We start from the raw sequence: 27,309 nt of genomic DNA on the forward strand, positions 1-27,309 counted from the left end.
TTTGGTGTGTGAGAAAAAAGAAGCACAGAGAACAAAACGGTTGGTGCCCAAGAGAATAGAAGCACAGAGAATAAAAGGGTTGGTGAACGAGAAAAAGAGAACGCAGAGCATAAAAGGGTTGGTGCCTGAAAGAAAAGAAGAGCAGAGGGAAAAATGGTTGGTGCCAAAGAAAAAAGAAGTACACAGAAAAATGTGTTGGTGCTTGAAAGATAGCAAGAGCAGAGAGCAAAATGGTTGGTGCTCGAGGAAAAAGAAGCACAGAGGAAAAAATGGTTGGTGTCTGAGAATAAAGAAGCACAGAGAAAAATATGTTGGTGCTGAAAGAAAACAAGAGCAGAGAATAAAAGGGTTGGTGCCTGAGGAAAAAGACTTGCAGGAAAAAGAGATGGTTGATGCCCGAGAGTAACAAACACATAGGAAAAATGGATTGGTGCCCAAGAAAAAAGACGTGCAGAGGGAAAAAAGGGTTGGTTGTGGGAAGAGGATTGTTTTTGGGTAGCTTGAGAAGACTATAGGGAAGATTTGCCTTTGCTCGAATTAGAGAGAGCTGTGTTTTGTCTTTGACTCTGAGAGAAGCTGGGCAGCATTTGGTGGGATGTGTTAAAATATTGCTTTGTTGTTTTGACCTATTGTCTGCCTTAATGACAGGCATGCCAGTAGAGAATGACCAGTTGAGGTGTGACACCTGTACCTTCTGATAGACCAGAGAACCTTGCTGTGGAACATCATAAACGTCTTCACCTGCTTAAATCCTATCCTGAAAGCTTTGCTCTGGATGATTAAAACAGCTGTACTATTACACATGGTCACCCCGACTGTGCACCTGGAGCACCTATTCATTACAACTCCCACTTGCACCATCAAGAAGAAATTTCACTTTTAGGGACTGTGGAAATGCTCATGCTCGTCATTAATAGTAGCTATTAGCTTAGTCTCTGTGAGATTAATCTATTTGCTTTTATGCCAGTGACAATCCCTGATATGCCAGAGATGATAGGCTTGATATATGCCTAAGATAAGGCAAGATACATCAGACAACAAAGAATATAAGGCATGGTACACCAGATAATGATATATGCCTATGACAAGGCGAGATATGCCTCTAGGTTGGTGCCCCAGTAAAGAAGCAGCTCTGCAGGACAGAGATGAGCTACCAGAGAAACTGGGGGTTGGTGCCTCCTTTTGATGAGAATGTAATGGGTAATCAAATAACAAAAGAAGAGAACTTGATACTGGGAGCCATTACTCATATCTTGAAAAAAAGAGCACCAACATAAGATGAAAAGACACAGGAGCAGGGAGAGAAGGCTTTGTTCAGGGCAGCAACAAAAGTAAACAAAATTGCTATGTCTTCCTTTGCAGCATGGAGACTAATTAAAAATTCCTTAGACCAATTAGCAGACCATTGTAAAGCCCCCACAATAGTAATCAATGCCATTCCACCAGGACAAAACTCTTCTTTGACATCTACATCCTCCCCCTCCACCACCATGGCCGCTAAACCCACCTGCACCCCTGGAGCTGCAGACACTAGCACCTAACAGCAACAGCAGCCCACTATCCCCCCTGCTGATAGAACCCCCCGCTGCCGCTGAGTCTAAAGTTCTCCAATGTGTTTTGATTGTGGACAGAAGGGATGTTCTAAGTTAAAAGTTAAAATATCAGAATTGAGTTTTGGGACTGAGTGCAGCAGTGAGAAGGCACTGACTTTTCATCTACCTATCTTGAGTCTCAGAAACGGCCACAGAAAGAGAATGAAAGGTGCCTCAGCAGGGGACAAAACAACAATTAAGCTCAAATTGCTGCTATCACCATCCACTGAAGTCTCCCTGCCTTCGAGGAAAGCTTCACTTTGACTGGAAGCTGTAAAAAAAAGGCAGCTGCTGTGAATTTGGTGGTGATGCCCCCTTCCCCCCCATCTCCCCCCCTTCTATGGCTGCAATGGCTTTGTTGAGCTGTCCAGCTGCCCCCCCCCCCCCCCCCCCCCCCTTTCTTTCCCTTGCCTTCTTTCCCTAGTGTGGAGAAGAGGAGGCTCAGGGGTGACCTCATTGCCCTCTACAACTACCTGAAGGGTGGTTGTAGCCAGGAAGGGGTTGGCCTCTTCTCCCAGGCAACCAGCACCAGAACAAGAGGACACAGTCTCAAACTGTGCCAGGGGAGGTTTAGACTCGAGGTGAGGAGGAAGTTCTTCACCGAGCGAGTCATTCATCATTGGAATGGGTTGCCCAGGGAGGTGGTTGAGTCATTGACCCTGGAGGCGTTCAAGGGGAGATTGGACGTGGCAGTTGGTGCCATGGTCTAGTCATGGGGTCTGTGTTGATAGGTTGGACTCGATGATCCTCGAGGTCCTTTCCAACCTAAGTGATACTGTGATACTGTGATACTGTCTCTGTACATATGGTGGCTTTGCTAGCCAGCCCTCTCCCCCTCTCCGTTCCTCCCCCTTCTCTTTCTCATAACGTCTCTAGTCTACGAAAGTTGTGTTCTGATTTAAAGCAACAGTGCTAATTTCATTATTTCTGATTGTAATATGTTTTAGACATTTGTTATTTTGACGTTTTTAGTAGTCAAGCTTTACCAGTAAGCATAATGAATAGTAAGTATTTAGCATTTATAAGTATTAAGTATTTAGTAAGTAAAGTAAGGTATAAGTATTTAGTAATGATAAGTATTTAGTAATTAAAGTAAGACATAAGTATTTAATAATGATAAGTATTTGGTAATTATAATAATGTATATAAATGTATATATTATAATAAGGTATGTAAAATAATTTAATAAGGTATATCAATAATAATAAATATGATAAATATGTAGTAATTATTACATACTATTATAATTAGTAATTATAATAGACATGGTAATAATAATAAGATATAATTAATAATGATCATATATAAGTTTAAGTAGAATAAGTCATTCTACAACTGTGTGCCATGGCATTTCAAGAGAGCTCTCTGTAACATAGTCAAGGGTTGTAGTAAATAGGTTTTCATTTTAAAAAGCATTTTTTAGTTCATGTAACATCTTTGTGGTTTCCTTTTTTGGACATTGATTTGATAATTTAATTTTAACACAGTTCTTTAGGTTCTTTAGGGATTTTTGGTATTAGCATAACTTAAGAGTTTCATATAGGTATATTATATAATGTATTTTTGGTCTTACTTTGTGTTCATAAGAGTTTTCAGATAAATGTCAAGGTCTGGAGACATTAGATGTCTTGGTCCGGAGATACAGTTCTTTTAAATATTCCCGTGTTGTGAACTTAGAGGCACAAACGAGGCCAAAGTATCAACAGCTGGACTATTTATTAGATAAATAAAGTGGACATAAGAAGGGAAAGGGAGAAAAGAGAGAGAGAGAGGGACAAGAGATAGAAGAGGAAAGGAATTATATTACCACACCCCTCATCCCCCCCCAGACAGTTAAAGTCTGTGGAGGAAAGGTGCTGCAGGAGATGTTGGGTTTGTAGAGAAACCGTGGTGTGGCTTTTGCTGAGAACAGCTGTGGTCCTCTGGGGAGATGTTGGGTTCATACAGGAACCGTGCTGAGGCTCCTCTGGGCAGCCTGGGTCTGTAGAGAAAGGGTGCTGAGGCTTGGCTGGAGCTGTGGTCCTCAGGGCAGCTTCTTTTCTCTGGAGCAGCATTGTCCCAGCTTTCTCTTCTCAGCGGCCTGGCCCGTCTCCTGTGTTTTCCTTCATCTCCGTTTTTCTCCCCGTTTTTCTCCTCTGTTTCTCTCCTCTGTTTCTCTCTACAAACCAGTGGTTGCTCCAGTCTTTTATACAGCTTTTAGTCCTTAGGTATGTAGTCAAATATTGTCCCTCAGGAATTCCAGTGGCAGGAAATCTGTGTGTTTGGGCAAGATCCTGGCTGGAGGGGGGGGAATCTCCGTCTACCCCGTTTCCATCCAGACAAGGCTCAGGAAACAGGTGGTGATTATCTTGCCCTAAAGGTGTGATGGCTGGGTCCTTGGGTTCTATTGTTGTAGTCCCATGCTATCACGATGCAATCACAAGCTGATTTGCATCCAGGATTGGTGGACAGGATTCTTTCCACCTTCTTTCCAGTGGCTCTGCTATCACTTTATCTTTGTTGACTCACATAGAGAGAGACAAACTTATTAGACTCTCACAGGATTGCATATATATTAAAAAAAAATAAAGCAAACAAAAGAGTGATGCATAGTTTGCATATTTTATAACTGAGGCTTTAGTGATACCAGCAAGAAATAGCTAACCCAAGTCAACACCTGGAAACATCAATTTTGCAACACAGTACTGCAATCACCTCAACAAACAACAGCACAAGAATCAAGAGGACAGGACAAAGAGCATTTCCCATGAAGCTGAAGATCAGCAGAGCTACCTAACACCAATCACAATGACTGTCATGATAATCTGGGATCAAAAGCATCAATCAGAAGAATGTACCAAAAAACCCATCTGAATTAAGGCTGAATATCATGATTGCTTCTTTGTTGTGTGATTAGAGAGTATGTTCACATGGATTTATATGGTAACTCACCAGTTTGGCATAACTTTAAATAGTTAAAGGGAAGATCAAAATTAATTATAGCACAAAAGACATTTTCATTTTATGTTATATAAAACAAAAAAGAGGGGGGGATTTAGGTATCATGTCACAAGAAGGAATGGTTAAAGCATGTTATGCTCTCAAATTTTCCTTTCCTATGTGGTTTCAAATGTGATTTAACAAAATTTATGGAGGATATAAGAGTTCTGGAAGTTTTAGCTAGGAGAAACTTGAAAGAACAACAAACAACCTTAGGCCAAAGTTAGTATCAATAGGACTCAGTGCCTTTCCGTAGCAAAAACCAAGCATCAAGAGATCAGTATTATTAGGATGAGTAAAAATGATTATGTTATGTTCAATTTTACACTGGGCAGAACCATGAATATTCAGGATGTCATCCCTGAGCCAACAAAGGAGCCTTTTCACTCTTGCTGTTTACCTGCAAGTATTTTCCTTATCTGTGGAGATGGAGTCTGGCCAGCTCTACCCTTATGGATCAAGGAGAACCTTGCTGACTTTAAACACCACCACCACAAAGTACAGAAGCCAGGCTGGGCCTGCACTGAGTGACATCAGAACTGCTCTGCAGAAGAGTTTATTGCTTCTGAAAGCATCCAGTGATCATTTTGTTCAGGGCAGCCTTGAGCTCCTGGTTCCTCAGGCTGTAGATGAGAGGGTTCACTGCTGGAGGCACCCCTGAGTATACAACTGACACCAACAGGTTCCAGGATGGGGAGGAGGTGGAGGGAGGCTTCAATCACTTCTATGATTTTTGACCATCTTAGAAGAAAAAAAAACCCAAAGATGTAGCATACTTTTGAAGCAGATTGTAAAGGACAGTGCTGAAGATTGGGTTTGCTGTATTTGTATCTCTCTGTATCTTGATTCCTGTGTACAATGTGTTCAGGCTTGATCAAGTCTTCTTTGTTAATAAGAAAAGGGAAATGTAAGAATTGAAACTAGTAAGATCTAAGATCTCCTTTGAGAGATCAGGCAGGTAACAAAGAAATAAGTTCAAAACTGTGGGATGAAACTTTCTGTATGAAAGAAGCAACTGTTCTGTTTGTGTTCTGAGCTTGTAAGATAAGTGGAAAGGAATGTGAGCTTGTTACTGAAATGTAGCTGGAAGTTTTGTTATCTTTAACCATATATTATGCCAATTCTGTTAGATTGAGCTAATTCATACAACCTGAGCATTGTCTTGTATGGCTTACATCAGTCTGTTAGACACGCTGCGTTACACAACTTCAGCTCTAGCTATGTAGTCAGTTTTAACTTGCTTGCTTCTGTGTATGCAAAGGATGTTAGAAAGGTCAATAAAAGTGTTGTTCTATTAGAAAACATAAAGGGGGAGATGTGGGAAGAGGTTATTTTTTTGATAGCTTTTGAAAGCTATAGGGAAGATTTGCCTTTGCTGGAATTAGAGAAAGCTATGTTTTGTCTTTGACTCTGAGAGTAATGCAAACACCTTGTAACCGAAGGAAACTGGGCAGAAGCTGTTTGGATGTGTCAAGATATTGTTTTGTTATTTTGACCTATCGTCTGCCTTAACGACAGGCATGCCAGTAGAGAATGACCAATTGAGATGTGACACATGTGCCTGCTGAGAGACTAGAGAACTTTACTGTATAATGTAATAAACATCTTTGCCTGCTTACATCTGTTCCAGAAAGCATTGTTCAAGGTAATTAAAACATCTATACCACAACACTGATAGCTCTGTGCACATTTCAGGACACAGCACAGGAAGGCTGATGTGAGCAGACAGCAACATTTGCAATGAGCCTGTGCAGGACACCTGAGAGGAATCTCCCTGGGACAGGGAGGTTTGTGCTGCAGTCACACACACAAATGTCAGAGCTCTGTCAGGTGTCCACACCTGAGCTGGCCTCATGAACTGCTTCTGCACCTCAGGATGTTCAGACAGAGTCTTTCCCCATCCCTCACACAGGCTCTGCACTGCAGCAGGCAGAGTGTCCCTGGCCTCCTGCTGCCCCTACCAGAGGCTAGGAGTCTCCTCACACCGCCAGTGCCTTGGTACCCCAGCCACAGCTGATGGTGTTTGTGCTCACTCAGCTTCCTCTCACCCCACACACCATGGCCATGCTTGCATCTCTTCTGTGCAATGCCAGCAGCCACTGTTGACCTCCTGAGCCTGTGACCTGCAACTGGGGGACAAAGAAACTTTGCAAGCTGGGGAGAGAGACCAGTGCTGGAAATGATGGTGGTGAATGGCTAGAGCAGGATGATTACCCTGGGACAGATTCCCCAGGCTGTGCAGTGAACAGAGACACAGATCACAGCCTGCTCTGTTGCTCCTTCAGGCCTCTTGCAGGAGGCCTGTCTGTGTCAGGACACTGCTGTGTGCCCCACACCTGCACACTCACACTTTGGCTGTTCCCTGCTGTTTGCCTCCCTGGGACACTTTCTTGGGCCTGCTCTGGAGAGAAACTTTGGATGAAGCCCTAAGCCTTCAGACTCTGCTCTGAGCAGATCATCTGTCATTGTGGAACTCCTCTTGGGGGCCAGCTCATAGTAGTTCCCATGGCCTGTCCCTGCCTGTGGTTCCAGGACTGGCATGCAGCAGAACAATGACCAAGCTGCCACAGCACTCAGGCCTTGCACTGACCCAGAAGAGGCTGGAAATGGAAAGAGAACAGCCCTGGAAGTAAGTCCAGGTGCTAGTGCTCCCTGGCAATGCTGCTGTGCTGGTACTCTTTGTCCCTCTGCCTCTGCACACAGGACTTGACCTAAAGCTCCAGAGGAGGCTTGGAAGAAGGTTCTCAAGAAACAAAACTGTTACTGAAAGGCTCTTTATTTTGTTTAACTGAACAAGGACACAGACCCTGGGACACAAACACCAGATAAATAAAACAAAGCAGAGAGTGAATTAGCACAGGGATGTCAACATTATAAGCAGGAAAATCAACCACCACAAAGTACAAAAGCCAGGCTGGGCCTGCGCTGAGTGACATCAGAACTGCTCTGCAGGAGAAGACAAAGAGTTTATTGCTTCTGAAACTGTCCAATGATCAGTTTGCTCAGGGCAGCCTTGAGCTCCTGGTTCCTCAGGCTGTAGTTGAGGGGGTTCACTGCTGGAGGCATCACCGAGTACAGAACAGCCAGTAACAGATCCAGGGATGGGGAAGAGATAGAAGAGGGCTTCAGGTAGGCAAAAAAGGCAGTGGTGATAAACAGGGAGACCACAGCCAGGTGAGGGAGGCAGGTGGCAAAGGCTTTGTGGCGTCCCTGCTGAGAGGGGATCCTCAGCACTGCCCTGAAGATCTGCACATAGGACACCACAATGAACACAAAACAGACAAATGATAAACAGACACTGAACACAATAAACCAAAGTTCCCTGAGGTAGGATGTGGAGCAGGAGAGCTTGAGGATCTGGGGGACTTCACAGAAGAACTGGTCCAGAGCAATGCCCTGGCAGAGGGGCAGGGAAAATGTATTGGCTGTGTACAGCAGAGCATGGAGTATCCCACAGGCCCAGGCAGCTGCTGCCATGTGGAGACAAACTCTGCTGCCCAGAAGGGTCTCATAGTGCAGGGGTCTGCAGATGGCAACGAAGCGATCGTAGGACGTGGTGGTGAGGAGAAAATACTCTGCTGCCATGAAAAAGGTAAACAGAAAGACCTGAGCAACACATCCTGCATAGGAGATGTTCCTGGTGTCCCTCAGGGAATTTACCATAGATTTGGGGACAGTGGTGGAGACGGCACCCAGGTCAAGGAGGGCGAGGTTGAGGAGGAAGAAGTACATGGGGGTGTGGAGGTGGTGGTCCCAGGCTATGGTGGTGATGATGAGGCCATTGCCCAGCAGGGCAGCCAGGTAGATGACCAGGAAGAGCCAGAAGTGCAGGAGCTGCAGCTGCCTTGTGCCTGGGAATGGCAGGAGGAGGAAGTGGGTGATGGAGCTGCTGTTGGCCATCTGCTGCCTCTGGCCATGGAGACCTGTCCAAGGAGGGAAAGGCAGTGACAAGTTAGGGTTCACTTCTCTCAGCCTCATCGTAACCTCCCTTCCTGAGCTGCATGAGGAGTGGATCAGCTCAGTACAAACACTACCAACCCATGGCAGAGTTCATCACAGCTTCAAATGCAGCAGGGAGACAGAATTTTGCCATGAAGATTTCCTCTGGTGTCAGAACAGAAATCGACCAACAGACCAATCCCATGGAACAAGAGTCCCATTGTGGTGGGTTGAAATTACCTCCATCATTACCTTTATCAGAGCAGCTCAGTTAGAAGCAAATGAAGCTGGATTGACAAGCAAGAGCTACACTCTACAATGGAAGGCAATGAACAGGTACAAAACATACAGGAGTGACAATATTAGACAGGTACCAAATGACACGAAATCCACCTGGTCAGAGACCAGGGAAGCTGTCCCACTGCCCCTACCCTCTACCCCCCTGTTCCAAGAGAGAAAGGAGGAGTGGAGAGAGAAAAATGCAGTGGGTTAGATTTAGCCAAAGCCAGCCAAAGCAGGTGATCTCTCCTGAGTGAAGCAAAACAGCTGAGAACAGAAGAGAAGAGAGAGAATTGTTATGGTACAGCTCCTCTGATTCCAGATATTTATCCAATGAATTTGTTTAGAATAATCTTTTCTTTTCCTTTTTACACCCAAGAGTGATCTATTTATTTTGTTTCTACTTTTCTGCTCAAAATCTGTAACTGAATTTTAAAGGCATAGCCTAAAACCACCACACCCATGGAGAGGTGGAGAAACAGGGAGCAGGCCTGCAGTGCTGCAGAGACAGTGAAGGGAAGAGAGAAAGGCAGAGGGGCTGGGGGTGAAGCCTTCTCCTTACCCAGCGCTGCTCACTGCTGCTCACAGGATGGAACTGAAGGGCTTTGGTCCTCCTTCTGCATACACACTCCAGGAGCCTTCAGCTGAACATCAGCTGCCGAGATGGAGATGCCTCCAGGATCTATGGCTGCAGTGTCCTGCACCCACAGACTTACCAAGTCTGTGACTGCAGTGACTTCTCCTCTAGTGAGCAATCATCTACCCTCCCAGTCCTGGGCACCTTGAAGCTCTCTCTGCCTTCCTCATCTCCCTGACATCCTCTGGCAGTGTCCTCAGCCCTGCTGTGCTGTGAAGAGGAGCAGCTCCTGGACAGAGCTGTCTCCTGAAGCTCTGTCTGCTTGCCAGCAGATCCCTCCAACCCAGGAGCCTGGCCTAGCACAGCACAAAAGGACCAGCCAAAGGCATTTAAAGGAGCCCTCTGGTGTCTGTGCTTCCAAGTCCCCAAGCCTCAGAGACTGAGAAGCTGATGAAACCTCTCCAGAAGTGAAAGTCAGATTCAGACTCTGAACTTCATTCTACTGTTAATGGGTCCCAGTGAAGCATACTGGGAAAATGTCCCCAGGGTCTGGTTAGAGCAGGTGACAGTGGATGCAAGGGAAGCATCACTGAAGGCACTGAACCATCACCAGGCTTGGTGAGAGCTGTGAACTGAGGCAGTACTGACTGGTCAGGACAAGCAGCTCAAGGTGGCTCTGCTGCTGAGTGAACCTGGAGGGGTTTCATTGATCCAAAGGGCCAAGCCCTGAGCCCCAGCCCCTGGCAAGATAGATCCTGTCCCTCACCTGTGGCTCAGGCCTCTGCTGGGGGCAGTGGAGAGTGAGGATGAGCAGTGAGCAGGGTAGGACCTTGTCAGGTTTTGCTGTGGTTTGCTTGCAAAGAGACAACTCCTGCTGAAAAGGAATGAAATGTACCTTTAAAAAGAATTTTTATCAGGTGCTTTGTGCAATAAAAACCTCTCCAATTAGCTGCAGAAATCTTGGCAATAATTAGAGGTTCAGCAGTATTTAATGAGCCCCATGGAGCATTTGGGGCTGATTAGATCATCCTGAGGTACTGCCAGGAGACTCTACCAAGGTACTGCCAAGAAGCCTCTCAAGAAGTCCAGGTCAGAAGAAAACTCCAAAGTACCTGGAAGCACTGATTGGCCTCACTGAGGCTTGTTACTGACAAAGGCTCCCCAGGGACTCGTTAGAGCAGCTCGTTAGAGGCCAGGATTGCAGGGAGACAAAGGCAAAGTACAGGGCAGAAAAACTTGCCTTTGTTCTAGGAAGCAGAAAGGCCAAGCCCTGACCACTGCCCTTGGACTAGAAGAACCTCAAAGCCTCAAAGCCAAGTTCCTCCTCACAGGCCTTGGTGGTGAGGCAACTGCCAGAGCCATGGGGACAAAGTCTTTGGTCCTGTTGGGCCTCTCAGCCTTGCCAGAGCCCTTGGCCATCCCTACTGCAGCCTCTCCTACACTGTCCCCTGCCTGCAGCTCTTTCCCTTCAGGCTGCTGACACCAATCTTGCTTCCCCAGCCAGCTCTTCCCCTGCCATTTCCATCCTTTCCCTGAGCTGTGTCAGCTCTCCCTGCCATTTTCTGACACCTCTGGATGGCCTCATGCATAGCAGCTCTGCCCTTTGAGGGTCATTTTTTTGGCCTCATCTCTACTCTGAACCTTCCAAGCTGCACTTTGTGGAGGTTTTGGTCTCTTCCCACTCCCCAGAAGATCTCAATCCTCTCTGAAACCACCCTTCAGCCATGTGCACACTGCTCTGGCAGTGCCCTGAGCCTTCATTCAGCAGGCTGAAGCAGCCCAGGTCCCTCAGCCTCTCCTCAGAGATGTCAACCCCCATCCTGGCAGATTCTATTCTAATATTTATATAATTCATATTTCATATTCATAGATTAATAACCTCTTTGTCACACCTTGCTGCTAGGAAAGGTTATGGAGCAGGTCATGCTGCACTTACAAGATAACCTGGTGACCATCCCCAGTCAGCAGGGGTTTGTGAAAGGCAGGTCCTGCCTGACTAATCTGATCTCCTTCTACATAAGGTGACCTGGCTAGGGGGTGAGGGCAGGGCCGTGGACACTGTCTGCCTGGACTTTAATGAAGGCTTTGACACTGTCTGCCTGTCACAAAGGAGAGAGATCAGGCAGGACAGTTATGAAACAGCAAACCTCTGCCCTATTACAATGCAATCTGCTCCCCTGCCAATAGAATGAAATGACCAATTGGATTGTCAGCTGGGGAAGTTCTGTTATTCAGCTGCTTAGACTACCAAATTATTTATAGCATTCCAGTGTTGGGAAAGATGAACCAAAACTTGCCCCAGCTCACTTAGAAAAGGGAAAATCTCCCAGGGTGTGATGGGTGGAGGCAGACCCCCTCCCCACCACGGGCAAAAAAAACAACTTAAACAAACGGATTGCAAAAGTGATGGAAAGTTTAAATGAGAAGCAGTGAATGTTTACAGAGAGCCAGGAGCACAGTGACAAAAGAGATCCCAAAGCAGATCCAGAAACATCCCATCCCCACCTGAGGGTACACCCGAGACCCCCAGGGCTCCTTCTTCCCCCCTCTGCCCCACTCCACTGCTAGGCTAGTCTCAGCTGGCCAGATCTGAGACTGCCCATTCGCCTGGCCTCGGGCCTAGCCAGGCCCAAGGCTGGGAGACATCTCCCCCCAGTTACCAGGTGGTGGCAAGGAGAGAAAGAGGAAGCAGAAGGACCCCCGCTGAGATTTATAGTGGCACAGGAAATTATGGTATGAAATACCTGGTTTCCTGTGTCCCCCCACTGGAATGGAGTTTTGGACACAGGAAGTACACCTTGTATGAGCACAGCAGAGGGCACCTAGCCCAAACTGCTACATGCCACCCCTTATTTCATACCATAATCCCTGTACCCAAACATATCATCAAATCAGAAATCTTTGGAGCATTTCAGTGTTACGAAAGGTGAACCAAAACTTGCCCCAGCTCACTTAGAAAAGGGAAAATCTCCCAGGGATACCCAGAAACTACACTCCCCAAAGACCAGAGAGGAGGAGGTGAAATTCCTTAGGTTCCATGCTAGAAGGGAGCAGTGTCTTGCCAGGCATAGGGACAAATCCTGAATGAGCCAAGCCCCCAGGAACCGTCCCCTGGCAGTGAGAAGTTGCTACCAGTCCCAGCACCGCTTTGCAAAACCCCAGGACAATCTGCAGAGCCTGGGAAGAAGCTTTCAGAGCTGCCTGCTGTTGTGCTGCAGCCAGAGCAGCCAGCGACCCAAGCCTTACCAGCTAGCATACAGCAGCCTCCCACCCCTGCTTGGGTGCAACTCAGTGAGCGCTTTATTGCCTCCTTTGTTTGATGGTTCTCGTCAATGTGGTGAAGACACATTGTGCCCAGAATTATGCCCCAGATACTGAAACTTGTCCCAGCATGTGTGGACACATTCCCCTCCTTTCCTGAGGGGAACAAAGGCCAAGGTGTTAGCCAGGCAGCATGGACAACTGTACACACCTATGGCATGGGATGCTGGTGCTGATACCAAGCATGGCATAATGCTGGCTTCAGGCTTCCTATAGGCTGAAGCTGGTTGTTTACGAGAGTGTCCATTACCCAAATCCAGCCTCAAGGAACTTGCAAGTATTACAGCAACTTGTAAATAAGTTGCCCTCTTTCTCTTTGTCCCCTCTCTCCTTGCCTGAGCTGCTAAGCTTGTTGCCTACATGACACAGTCTTTGCTATTAAGCTCATCAGTATGAAGTCTTCACACCTCCCATTACAGACAATGCTTTTATTACCTCCCAGTACAGGCTGGATCCAAGGATGCCCTTCCAGTACAACCTGACCCCCTCCCATCCTCTCTACTCAGTCCCCTGCTCCAATGGAATGGAGCTGAGCCAATCCCTCGCCTCACCCCTTACAGTTCAGCCCCTCCCAAACCCACCCCTGACCCTGACTCTGCCCCCTTTGCTCATCCTGCCTCCAGCCTTTACCCTTGGCGTTGACCCTTGGGTGTTAACCCCAGGCCTCAACCCAGCCACAACCCAACCTCTGCCTTTCAGAACTGGCCCTCAGTTGAGCCCTTCCCAGAACACTCAGCAGGACATCTGAAGGAAGGAGACTTCTTAACCTTCTCACTACCTGTTAGAAACTCTCCCACTTGAACACAAGCCCTATGAGGAGAGGCTGAGGGAGCTGGGATTGTTTAGCCTGGAGAAGAGGAGGCTCAGGGGTGACCTCATTGCCCTCTACAACTACCTGAAAGGTGGTTGTAGCCAGGAAGGGGTTGGCCTCTTCTCCCAGGCAACCAGCACCAGAACAAGAGGACACAGTCTCAAGCTGCACCAGGGGAGGTTTAGACTAGAGGTGAGGAGGAAGTTCTTCACCGAGTGAGTAATTCGTCATTGGAACGGGCTGCCCAGGGAGGTGGTTGAGTCATCGACCCTGGAGGCGTTTAAGGGGAGATTGGACGTGGCACTTGGTGCCATGGTCTAGTCATGGGGTCTGTGTTGATAGGTTGGACTCGATGATCCTCGAGGTCTTTTCCAACCTAAGTGATACTGTGATACTGTGATACTAGTTCAGAGCTTAGCTTTCTGACATCAATAAAGTAAATCTGGAGCTTGGGAGAGCAAATGGAGATAGAGCAGCAGATGGCAGCTCTAGACACAGAGAGAAATAAGGCTGAGTCTGGAAAGCAGGCTGGGTTCTCACACCCCTGGGCCTCACTAGCAAGAGAAGGACAGTTCTGTGGGATTGGCAGAGGACCAACAGGAACAATACATGACAGAGAACATGGAGACTGCAATGTTGCTAAAAGGACAGGAGATGGCAGCAAAGACCAAGACATGGAAGGACTTTCTCTATCAAATAAGTTTTTATCCTTCTAATGCCTGCGTGTTACTGAGTCCTAGATGAGGACCATGGTTAACCTTTTCAGCACAGGTACATTTTGGAGTGATCATTCCATGTCCATGCAGGTTAGTGAAGGATACTGCTGTATGGCTATGGGAGGCACTGAGTTTGATTTCCTCACTTCACATTCAAGATCCTCCCAGGACCCCTCAAGGACAGCTCCCTGCAGTGAGCACATGGCTTTATCCCTGGCCCTGGGGAAGAAATGCCCCCAAAAGTGGCCTTTTGGGCAAGAAATGTCAAAGAAAAACCAACCAAAGACAATACTTTATTAGGGTTGGGGTTTCCATTCTAATTAGGCATTAACCTTGGGTTGAGGTTTTTCTTTTACCTCTAGGAAACCCAAAGTGTTGAGGAACAAACAGCCAAATCCCAGCCCAGCTGCAGTGGTGGCAGTGGCTGTGCTGACTCAGCATTGTCATTACTCCCCTCAGCACTGGCTGGTGCTGAGAAGGGCAGAGACACATTTGCTTCTGAGGAAAGAAGGTGTAAAAGGCCTGCTGAAGAAGGCCCCCCCGGGGGGTCACGTTTGACCTGGCAGTGCCGGGGTCGGTGTATTGCTGTGTCCCCTGGGGCATGCTGGTCACCTGCATGGGGGTGAATATGCCAGGTGAGGGAGGAGCTGCAGATGAAGCCCTTGCTGCAGCCTGTGCAGGTAAAGGGCTGTCACATTTGTGGGTGCAGTGGTGCTGACCGAGGACAGCCATCTGGGTGAAGCTCTTGCCTCAGGCAGCTCAGAGGTGCAGCTGCTTCTGGCTGTGGACACAGCAGTGCCGGATGAGGTTGGAGCTGAGGTTGAAGCACTTGCTGTAGTCACCAGAGACAGAGAGCTGGGCACTGGGCTGGGGACAGTGGGGCTTTACCAGCTCCAAGCTGGGTGGGAAGCTTTGCCCACCCTCAGGGCACTGATGTGGCTGCTTGGGTAGCACAGAGGTGCTGATATGGGTTTGCCCTCTTCCTCCTCTTCCTCTTCCTCCTCCTTCTGTTCATTCTTCTCCTATTCCATATCCTAATCCTCTTCCCATTCATCACCTTTGTCTTCTTCCTCCTCCTCCTAATCCTCATACACTTCATCCTTCCTGTCCTCATCCATGTCTTCATCAACCACTTCTACTATTCCTCAAGGATGAGCTTTGACTCCTCCAAATTATTCTTCAGGTGATTCTTCTCCTCCAAGATCATGTCCAGGTCCTTCTGGGAGGCCATGCTGCTGAGAGGAATGGTGACCCCTGTGCTCTTGGGCAAATCCTTGGGGACCAAGTGACTGAGAAGTAAGGACACTGTGTGTGACTTCTTGCAATGGAGGGATCAGAGCCCTAACTCCTGTGCTGAGTCCCCTGGTTGTAGTGCTGATGGGAATGACACCCCCAGGACATAGCCACCCTAACCATCCCCCTCTGCCTAGGCAACTGATACCTGGCCACCTGGGGCTCAGGGAGATGAACTTCTAAATTCCCATCACAACCAATGACCCTCAAAGCTCCACAAGTGGTGAAGTGTGGTTTGGGAGGAGAGACTGGAGAGAGCTGGGAGGTGCTCAGGGGTCAGCAGGACTCTGGGACTTTGCTGCTGTTCCAAAGCTGGGCTCTTTACCTTCTGGCCTGTTCCAAGGAGCAGGTCTGCAAACTTTGCTCCTCCCCAGCACAAAGGAGCAGGGCTGATGGAGAGAAGAGAAGGATATGACCCCAGGCAGAGAGAAGGTAAGGCTTCAGAGGAGAGGATTGACCTGCAAGGAATGGCTCAGCCCTGAGCAGGGTTCTCCCAGCCTTGCTCTTCTCTCCCTATGGCTTGAGGGTTTGTCACCTCCTGCCAGCTCAGTGCATCTGTGCTTTGGGGTTGGAACTAGATGATCCTTGTGGTCCCTTCACTATGATACTATGAACTCTGGAGGTCAAAAAAACTTCAGGGTCTGTGCAAGTGGCAAAAGATCCCAGGGTGATTCAGCATCCAAGGTTCTCCAGATCAGAGAAACACCTGATGAAAGTCAATGATCTCCACCTCTAAAAACAGTGACTCTAAAGCCAGAACCTTGGAGCTCACCTGGATCACAGCAGCTGTGTCCAGCATCTCCCCCAGTCAGACATCTCTCAGGCACAACCTGCACCAAGGGCCAGCACCAAGTCAGACTTCTCCAGGCTCAGTTCTCATCCTCTGAGAATGTTGAAGCTTTGTGAGTGTTTTCCCTGAGCTCCAGGAGAAGGAAACTGAACTCCAGGGCAGCCTCTCTGCCAGCCACCTCTCCACCTCTCTGTGTCTTTGGACAGACACCTTTGCTGACACCATCTTGGGGGGCTCTATGTTCCACTGGAGGCAGCCAGCTCTGTGTCTGTGTCTGTGTTTGGTGCTTCTCTCCAGGCACAGCCATAGGAATAGATTTGAATTCAGGATTTATTAATGAGGAAGGGCTGCTAGGATCCAACCTTTTCATCTGCTTCTCACTCTCAAGAACTCTTGACTGGCTGAGAAATCACAGCCATGGCAGAACTTGTTGGCTTTGCCTCATCCATGTGGACAGGCAAGCTGCTGAGAGACAGCTTGTGCTGAGCAGATGGTTCCAGAGGCCTTGGATTGCTGAGGCAACTTTCTCAGCCTTGGCTTTGCTTAGCTTCCAAACAGCAACAATTCTTCTGTGGCTGTGTGCAGGCAGTTCTCTAATGAAAACAGGGGGCAGCTGGTGCCATGGAGCTGTGAGCTCCAGCTGCAGAGAGCAGTGGAGAAGTGTGGCCGGTTGACGTTGCCCCCTTAAGAAAGGGAATATGGTGGACGGAAGTTGGTAAACGGAAGGAATAGTCTAAACTATTTCATTGGTAAAGTGGGAGGAAGCACCTTCTGAGCTGGGACTATACTGGGTTTTTCCAGCTCTTTGTCTTCAGTCTTGCTTCCGCCTCTTCTCCGTGCAGCAGCTTTCTGTGCTGGGCTTTCTGCCAAGGCCTCGGCCTTGAAAACAAGATACCAGGCCTGTATATTAACTCCTTTCCAATTAACACGAACTGCTTCTAACTTTTTTTTTCCTCTCTTTTCTTTCTCTTTCTATCCCATTCTGGGGAAAGGGGGGAGAGAGGGGAGAGCGGAGGTGGGGAACCCCCTCTCTGCCGAGAGGGGTTACTCTCATTTCTGTGTTACTCTGTTGTATATCTTTGTATATATTGTAGATATTGTAAATTTGTAAATATCCCCCTGCAAACCCCACATTGCTTTGTAAATACAGCTCCACTGCTTTGCTAATTCAGCTTGCGAGTTTTTTTTTCCTTTCCCTTAAATTTTTTTTTTTCCTTTTACCTTACAAGGGGGAAGGGAGGAGGCTTCTTGGCCTTGCCCTTCCACCCACCACATTTTTTTATTGGCATACCCAACGTGCGGCAGATAATTAGTTCAATTTATTATTTGATTGATTTAGTGTTTTCTAGCTGAATTAGCAAGCATGAAGGTATTGTGGTTTGTGGAGCGATTATTCTTTTCAATTTTTGGGGCTCTGATTTACAGGTATTGTTTGGGTTTGATTTTGGATTACCTGGGTAAAGATTTGGTGCAGACAATTTATATGTGGGTTATGTATAGAGTTAAATTATGGTATGGAAAATGTATTAATTTCCTATGGCCAGTGAGATACAGGAATGTTACCTCTACCACTCTCCCAATTGAGATAAAGGGTTTTAAGATTCCGCCTGAGGAGACAGTAACTTTAGGTGATGCCTGGGATCCAAAGGTGATTTATTTCATGTCTATAATTCTGCTGCTGGTGATAACTAATGTGTATTCTCTGTATTCCTGGCGTTGGGAGAAAAAGGTGTCCAGGGCGTGTTTTGTTATTAAAACTAGATCAAAAAGAAAACGCCGTGGCTCTCAATCAGTCCCAGAGTCATCTAGTGACGAGGACTGTGGAGAACCCATGTCAGTTAAAAAGAAGGCTAAAAAGTTAATTGGTAAAGCAGCTCTAAATGACTTTGCTGATTCTGGCAAGCAGCCAAGGGCATCGGCTGGTATCAACATGGCGCCTACTCCTTCTCCCACTCCTTCTCCTTCTTCTTCTTCTCCGTTGGCCATTAATGGAGCAACGTCACTTCCACCCACTCCCTCGGTGGGACCGGAAGTCACTGCCCCAGCAGCTGATTTATCTCAGGACCTGTCAGCTTCCATTAAGGTGGCTGTAAATTCAAACACAGCTCCAGTTAAGGTGGCTCCTTTAAAGACTAGAGCTGGAAAGGGCAAAGATGGAGAAGAAGAGGAGTTGGAGACTGATCCTGGTGAGGGGCCCTCTACTCTAAAAGATCCTGCTCAGGAGGAAGAGAAGGTTTGTTTTAAAGATCTAGCTAACCTAGTGAGATCAAAGCAGGATAGAGATGAAGCTAGGAAAGCAGCTGGCAAAGGTGGTTCTCAGCTTAAAGAGATCCTTAGGAGAATGACAGCAGGATTTTATGGGCAAAGAATTCAGGGAGACGAGGAGGAAGATGATATTACGGACTGTTCTTCGCCCCGGGAGGAATTGAGAAATGTCCGTAAAGATTTCACCAGGGCAGATAAGGAGCCAGTTCTAGGTTGACTTAGTAGGTGTTATGATACAGGTGCTTCAGCTCTAACAGTTGGAGACAAGTCAGCAGCTCAGTTAGGAACTCTCTCAAGGGACAATGGAATAGATAGACATCTAGGCGAAGCTCTCGGTAAGGTTAATCTGTGGATACGCCTTTTAATGGCGGTTGCCCTGAGATACCCTTCCCGAGATGATCTTCCATGGAATCCTGAACCCTGGACTACCATAGATGAGGGAATTAAGCGCTTGAGAGAATTTGCTGTTAGAGAGCTACTCTATGGTGAACATGAAACTCTGAATCCTGATGACATTCCTGTGGGTATTGGTCTTGCTAAAAAGATCATCAAACTTGCTCCTTCTAATTATGCAAACATTCTGGCAAGCAGAATTGTGTCAAGAAGTTATGGTGGAGCTTCTCCCACGGTCGGCCAATTCAGTGATCAAATGAGACAATTGGAGGATAGCATGACACGTGGTTCTTTGGTTTCAGCCATTGAAACTCTGTCTGGAAAGATTGAGAATTGTATGAAGGATCTGAAAGATTCCATATACCAATTGGCACAGAGGGATAGTTTCAATTCTTCCTCCAGGTGGGTACAAGTTTCATCTGTGAGGAATACACATCCTCCAAGGAGGTCATTCCAAAACAGGTCATTCCAAAACAGGTCATTCCAAAACAGACCACCAAGGCAATCACGTAGAACTATTTGGATAACTCTGCGTGATCAGTTTGGTGAGAACATGAACCGCTGGGATGGCCAACCAACTTCTAATCTTTTCAGGAGACTGAGGGAATTGCAAAGTGGCAGAACCCGAGGTAGCAATACCAGAAGGGTAGCTGTTACTTCCACAGTTCCCCAGAACAACCATAGTAGCTCCAACAGTGGCTCCAGTTATAATATGCAAAGTTATAACCCTGCACAATATGTGCAATGCACATGTGCGCATGTTCCCCATAACTAGGGGTGCCCTGCCTCCCGCCAGGGGGAGGAGAGGGATAACAGAGATAATAGAATCTATTGGGATGTGTACATCCAGTGGCCTGGCACTTCACAATTTCGGAAGTACAGGGCCTTGGTTGACACAGGAGCTCAGTGCACCATAATACCATCAAATTATCAGGGATCAGAGTCTATAACTATTCTGGGAGTCACTGGTGGATCTCAAGAGTTAAGTAAGGTAGAGGTTAATATAAGTTTAACTGGTAAACAATGGAGGAAGCATACAGTTGTGACCGGACCTGATGCACCTTGTATTTTGGGAATTGATTTTCTGAGAGAAGGGCGTTTCAAAGACCCTAGAGGTTACAAATGGGCTTTTGGAGTAGCTTCTATAGAAGTTGATGGACAAAAATTGAAGCTGTCTGCCAGACCTGAACTTTCTGATGAATCTGCAGTTGTGGGACAACATAAGATACAGGACATTAAATTGCCGGTTGCTTCTCAGACTGTGCATCACAGACAATACAGAACCAACCGTGACTCTTTGTTGCCCATTCAGAATCTGATTCGTCAGTTGGAGAGTCAGAAAGTCGTCAGCAAAACTCATTCACCTTTCAACAGTCCAGTGTGGCCTGTGCGGAAGCAGAATGGAGACTGGCGTCTGACGGTAGACTACCGAGCCCTGAATGAAGTAACACCACCTATGAGTGCAGCAGTACCAGACATGATGGAGCTACAGTATGAGCTGGAATCCAAAGAGGCCAAATGGTATGCTACCATAGACATTGCTAATGCATTTTTCTCTATTCCCATAGCAGAGGAATGCAGGCCTCAGTTTGCTTTCACCTGGAGAGGAATCCAGTACACTTTCAACAGATTGCCAATGGGCTGGATCCACAGCTCAAGCATCTGTCATGCAGTGATCCACGATGCTCTGGAGAAAGGCGGTGCTCCAGAACACATCCAGTTCATCGATGATATCATCGTCTGGGGTAAAACTGCTGAGGAAGTCTTTGAGAAAGGTAACAAAATCATTGACATTCTTCTGAATGCAGGTTTTGCCATCAAACGAGACAAGGTGAAAGGACCTACCACAGAGATTCAATTTCTGGGAGTGCGGTGGCAGGATGGACGCCGACACATTCCAGTGGATGTGGTAAATAGAGTCTCTACCATGGCAAGTCCCACCAACAAGCAAGAGACCCTACATTTCTTGGGGATAGTGGGATTTTGGAGACTGCACATTCCTGGATATAGTCAGATTGTGAAACCTCTGTATGATGTAACTCGAAAGAGAAACCATTTCCACTGGGGACCTGAATAACAAGCAGCCTTTGACCAGATAAAGCAAGAGGTGATTCAAGCAATGGGTCTGGGACCTGTCCGAGATGGTCCAGACTTTAAGAACATTTTGTACACGGCTGCAAGTGACAATGGTCCAACCTGGTGCTTGTGGCAAAAAGCTCCAGGTGAGACACGTGGACGACCTCTTGGTTTCTGGAGTCGAGGTTACAGAGGTTCAGAGGCTAACTATACTCCAACAGAGAAAGAAATTCTAGCTGCCTATGAAGGAGTAAAAGCATCTTCTGAAGTGATTGGAACTGAATCACAACTTCTCTTAGCTCCCAGATTACCAGTTTTGAATTGGATGTTCAAAGGCAAAGGCTCCACACCACATCATGCCACAGACTCAACATGGTCTAAGTGGATGGCTCTGATAACACAGAGAGCTCGAATGGGAAATCTTGAAAGACCTGGTCTAGTGGAGGTGATCTCAAGTTGGCCTGAAGGTATCAACTGTGCTAAACCTCCAGAGGAGAAAGTAACTCGTGCTGAGGAAGCTCCTCCTTACAATGACCTTTCTGATGATGAAAAGAAATATGCTTTGTTCACAGACGGTTCCTGTCGTCTTGTTGGGAACAAGCGAAGGTGGAAGTCTGCAGTGTGGAGTCCAACACGCCGAGTTGCAGAGGCGAAAGATGGAGAAGGAGAATCCAGTCAGTTCGCAGAGGTAAAAGCTGTCCAGCTAGCTCTCGACGTAGCTGAACGTGAGAGATGGCCAAAGCTTTATCTCTACACTGACTCATGGATGGTAGCCAATGCTCTATGGGGTTGGCTAAAGAACTGGAAGAAGAGTGGTTGGCAGAGGAAAGGAAAACCCATTTGGGCAGCCAACCTGTGGCAGGACATTGCTGATCGAATCGAGAGAATTCCAGTGAAAGTGAGACACATCGATGCTCACATTCCTAAGAGCAAAGCTACTGAGGAACAGCAACACAACCATCAGGCAGATCTAGCTGCAAGAGTTTCTCAAGTAGACATGGACTCTAATCTTGATCTCGACTGGAAACACCGAGGTGAGATATTCTTAGCTCGGTGGGCTCACGATTCGTCAGGACATCAAGGCCGAGATGCAACATACCAATGGGCTCGTGACAGATCCATAGACATTTCCATGGATGCTATCACACAAGTCATCCATGACTGTGACATTTGTGCTGTTATTAAGCAGGCAAAACGACTTAAGCCCTTGTGGTATGGTGACAGATGGTCCAAGTACAAGTATGGTGAAGCTTGGCAGATTGACTACATCACTCTACCACGTTCTCGTTCTGGCAAGCAATACGTGCTTACTATGGTAGAGGCAAACACTGGATGGTTGGAAACTTATCCAGTTCCACATGCAACTGCACGCAACACCATTCTTGGTCTGGAGAGACAGATCCTGTGGAGACACGGAACTCCAGAGAGGATTGAGTCAGACAACGGAACTCATCTCAAGAACAACCTTGTAAAGAGCTGGGCAAAAGAGCACGGTATTGAGTGGATATTCCACATTCCCTACTATGCACCAGCTTCAGGGAAGATTGAACGCTACAACGGTTTGTTGAAGACCACTCTCAAAGCCATGGGAGGTGGATCTTTGAAAAACTGGGAAAAACATTTAGCACAAGCAACCTGGCTGGTAAATAGTAGAGGTTCAGTGAACCGAGCTGGACCTGCACATTCAGATTTGCTACAGAAAGTAGAAGGTGATAGAGTTCCTGTTGTTAGAGAAAAGAATCTGTTAGGTAAAACTGTGTGGGTATTTTCACCCTCAGGAGAGGCTAAACCTATCCGAGGGGTGGTTTCAGCTGAAGGTCCGGGTCACACTTATTGGGTAATGCAAGAGAATGGTGAAATTCAGTGTATTCCACAAATAAATTTGACTTTAGCTGAAAGAGGTTAATTTCAAACTGTTGTATAGCTACATCACGTCCAAAGGAAGAATCAACGAGGAGTCTACGGTGCACGAACCCTGAGATCCCTGAGAGCCCTGAGTCAACTAAGAGACCCTGAGATTTCCCTGTTTCCCTTTTCTTCGCTTCATCGGTGAAGAAATGAACTGTTTTCCATTTTTCTCATTTTCTGATTTTCTTGGACTTTTGAATCATCTACATCTGAGCATAGCCGGAATGGACTATGAACTTTACTCACGAACTGTAAATATCGTTTTGGATTAGATGGACAGTATGAACAGCCAATGAAATTGTTTAGAAGGGGTGGACTGTGGCCGGTTGACGTTGCCCCCTTAAGAAAGAGAATATGGTGGACGGAAGTTGGTAAACGGAAGGAATAGTCTAAACTAATTTCATTGGTGAAGTGGGAGGAAGCACTTTTCGGAACTGGGAGTGAACTGGACATTTCCACGACTTTTCTATCAGTCTTGCTTCCGCCTTTCTATGGTGCGGCTGCTCTCTGTCCCTGTGCTGGGCTTTCTGCCAAGGCTCCAGCCTTGAGAAAAAAACTGATAAGGCCTGTATATTAACTCCTTTCCAATTAACACAAAACTGCTTTTAACTTCTTTCTTTCGCTCTCTCTCTCTTCTAACCTAATCTGGGGAAAGGGGGGAAAGAGGGGAAAGAGGAGGTGGGGAGCCCCCTCTCTGCCGAGAGGGGTTACTCTCATTTCTGTGTTACTCTGTTGTATATCTTTGTATATATTGTAGATATTGTAAATTTGTAAATAATCCCCTGCATTCCCTACGGTGCTTTGTAAATATAGCTCCACTGCTTTGCTAATTCAGCTTGTGAGGTTTTTTTTCCTTTCCCTTCAATTTTTTTTTCCCTTTTACTTTACAAGGGGGAAGGGAGGAGGCTTCTTGGCCTTACCCTTCCAAACCCACCACACCCCCACCCTGGCACCCGGCCCTTTGTCTGTGGTGACTGTGGCAAGAAGTTCAGACAGAGCTCCATCCTCATCCGACACTGCCTGACCCACACTGGCAGGAAACCTTTCACCTGTGCTGACTGTGGCCACAGCTTTAGACGACGCTCTGACCTCACAAGCCACCGCCGCATCCACACCGGGGAGAAGCCGTACAGCTGTGCTGATTGCGGACAGCGCTTCAGACATAACTCTGTCCTCACCAACCACTGCCGCACCCACAGCGGTGATAGGCTGTACAACTGTGATGACTGCGGCAAGAGCTTCACTCGCAAGTCTTCCCTCTGGCAGCACCGCAGTGTACACAGCAAAGAGAAGGCCTTCACCTGCAGGGACTGTGGCAAGAGCTTCAGGCGCAGTTCCTCCCTCACCATCCACCGCCGCATTCACACTGGAGAGAAGTTGTTCCCCTGTGCTGAGTGCGGCAAGAGCTTCACCACGAGCACTCTCTTGATCCAGCACCAACTCATCCACAGTGGCGATAAACTATACAGATGTGCTGACTGCGGCAAGAGATTCGGCCGCAGCTCCGACCTAACCAGTCACCACCGCACCCACACGGGTGAGAGACCTTACAGCTGTGCTGACTGTGGCAAGAGTTTCACTCAGAAATCTTCCCTCACCCGGCACCGCAGTGTGCACAGCACTGAGAAGGCCTTCACCTGCAAGGACTGTGGCAAGAGCTTCAAAACCACCTCCAGCCTCACCATCCACCGCCGCGTCCACACCGGAGAGAAGTTGTTTCCTTGTGCTGAGTGTGGCAAAAGCTTTACCACGAGCACTGCACTCACCCAGCATCAACTCATCCACAGCGCTGAGAAACCCTACAGCTGTGCCGACTGCGGCAAGAGCTTCACCTGCATCTACAACCTCTCCAGGCACCATCGTGTGCACACGGGGGAGAAAGCTTTCACCTGTGATGACTGCGGCCAGAGCTTCAGCAGCATTTCGTGTCTAGCCAAGCATCGCCTCAGCCACACCAGTGACCAGCCCCAAGAGCAAAGGAGGTACAAATAGATCTACCCAGGGTCTACTAGGGTAATTGTGATCCCCTGAGAAGGCTTTTCCAGCACCAAAATCACCTCTTTTCCCTCTGCATTTCTCAGAGACTGGGGGCTCCAGCAGGAACACACACCTCCTGCCCTTCTGAACACCAATTAGTGCTGATGAGATCAATTGCAGTGCTGAGTTGGCACAGCCACTGGAGCTGGACTGAGCTTTGCCAGGGTTTGAATGGTTCTTCTCCCTTTCTTTCTGTCTCCTTGGGGTAAAATCCTCTCTGTCCATTGCCCAGTTGTGTCAATAAAAATCCCAAACTCACCAAATCTTGTCTGTTTGCTTTTATTTTAGATATTCCCTAGGAATGGGGCTGGAGCTGTGTGCCCAGTTCAGGGAGGTCAAAGTGAGGTTCTCAGAAGAGTCTTGAGAGTGAGTGTCTTGCTAGGGGCAGTCTCAGGGGTATCTCAGAGGGTTTTTTTCAGGGGGGTGTCAAGGGATGTTAGGTGTTTGGAGGGTGTCCTGAAGGTCAAACCCCAGAACATGCCCTAGCCCAGACAGCTGTGAAATCTGTGTGCCCCTGGCCATGCTTGGCTATGCCCCATCCTATAGGTGCAGTTTTGAGGGTTCTGTGTTACCAAAGGGAATGAATTGTCTTGGGACAGTATTTAAACCAGCCAAGGAGTTAGACAACTTGCCTTGTTCTCACCCAGACAGCACCAAGAGCCAAATGCTGCCAGAGTTGCAGCTGAAGAGCCTGCAACAACAGGCAGCAACTACACCCAGGCCTCAAACCTGGACCAAGACAGAAATGGGGAAAGCTCCAAGAGAACTGAATCCCAGAAGAGGCTACAGCCTGGCAACAGAGCACATGAGAGGCCCTTAGCCCTCTCTGAGCCAAAGGCAAGCTCTTAGATCAAGCAATTCATCCACAAATGATACAAATTCGGCAATCTGTGACCACCCTTCATGATTTGCAGAAATTACTGGGAACCACAAACTGGGTAAGACCCTTGCTAGGTCTCAGCACAACCCTGCTAGTTCTCTTATTTGTCTTGCTGAAGGGAGTCCTCAATGCTTGACTGCAAAAGCACAACCTGCACTGAAGCAAGTGGAGCTCGCCATCACCATGGGAACAAGCCCATCAGGTAGCAGAAGCAGCACCTGTCAGCATTTATGTGCTTATCTCCCAAGGTCATCCTCTAGCTCTCACAGCACAATGGAATGAACACTGGCCACATCCTTTGCATTTTCTGGACTGGGTATTTTTACCATTTCACCCAAAGCAAACAGTGAGCACTCAAATGGAGCTGGTTGCTGGGGTTGTGTACAAAGCCAGGCAATGGTGGGTTCAACTCTTAGGACCAGACCCTGCCACTCTGACATTGCCTTTAATGTCAGAATATCTGGACTGGTGTATGGCACACAGCCCTGAGTTGCAAATGGCCCTGATAGATTCCCCAGGGAAGGTTTTGCTGCATGCTAGGCACATCGATTTTTGCAGCTACGTGGAGGGCTGCAAGGAGTGGAACCGACTTGGTTCTCTGTGACACCAGTCCCAGGAAAGACAATCTTTACTGATGGTTCAGGGAAAACAGGGAAAGCAGTTGCTGTCTGGCAAGAAAAGGGGAAATGGCAGGAGCTCCTAGCCTCTCAGGATGGTTCACCTCCACTCCTGGAGTTAAAAGCTGTGGTAATGGTCTTTACTAAGTGGCCCAATGAGCCCATAACCATTGTCACTGACTCACGGTGTGTTTGTAACCTTGTGCAGCAGTTGGACCAGGCACTGCTGAAGGAGGTTAACAACAAATCTTGGTTTCATTTGCTAAAAGCCCTATGGCTTGTGCTGCAAAGTTGAACAGAACCATACTATGTGCTGCATGTTCGTAGCCACACAGGGCTGCCAGGGTTCATGTCTGAGGGAAATGCCACAGCTGATGCCCTGATGGTGCCTGCCTGGGCTGCTCATACGCCTGCTGTGGCAGCAAGCAGCTCAATCCCATGCCTTTTTCCACCAAGGGACTCACACACTGCAGAGGCAATTTGGCATATTGTTGTCTTGAGCAAGAGATATTGTGGCCTCTTGTGCAGATTGTCAACATGTCTCCTCCACCCAGCCAGCTGGTGTCAATCCCAGGGGACTACAGAGCCTACAGCTATGGCAATCTGATGTTACTCACATGCCCGAGTCTGGGCCTTTGAAATATGTCCATGTCTCAGTTGACACATTCTCTGCTGGGATATGGGCTGCCCCACATGGTGGTGAAAAGGCCTGAGATGGAATTATGCCCTGGAGAAAAGCTTTTTCTGCCCTAGGCATTCCACAGCAAACCAGAGCTGATGTCGGCCCCGGCTATGTCACCTCTAGACCACAAGCGTTTGCACGCCAGTGGGGGGTT

General features: G+C 47.6%; 2 protein-coding genes across 2 annotated transcripts in view; one reads left to right on the plus strand and one right to left on the minus strand.

Moving 5' to 3' along the window:
* Positions 1 to 27,309, plus strand: part of LOC137454318 (zinc finger protein 850-like) — a 78,168-nt gene that overhangs the window by 5,751 nt on the left and 45,108 nt on the right. Inside the window, 1 exon segment of the mRNA XM_068164369.1 lies at positions 23,879 to 24,651. Within this exon segment, the coding sequence (XP_068020470.1) occupies positions 23,879 to 24,651 (773 nt within the window).
* Positions 7,539 to 8,471, minus strand: LOC137454400 (olfactory receptor 14A16-like). The gene has a single exon (XM_068164442.1). The coding sequence runs from the start codon at positions 8,469 to 8,471 to the stop codon at positions 7,539 to 7,541; it is 933 nt and encodes a 310-aa protein (XP_068020543.1).

This window comes from Melanerpes formicivorus, unplaced genomic scaffold (assembly GCF_026170545.1).
Source record: "Melanerpes formicivorus ecotype bairdi unplaced genomic scaffold, bMelFor1.0.p_v2 SCAF_80, whole genome shotgun sequence".
NCBI lineage: Eukaryota > Metazoa > Chordata > Aves > Piciformes > Picidae > Melanerpes > Melanerpes formicivorus.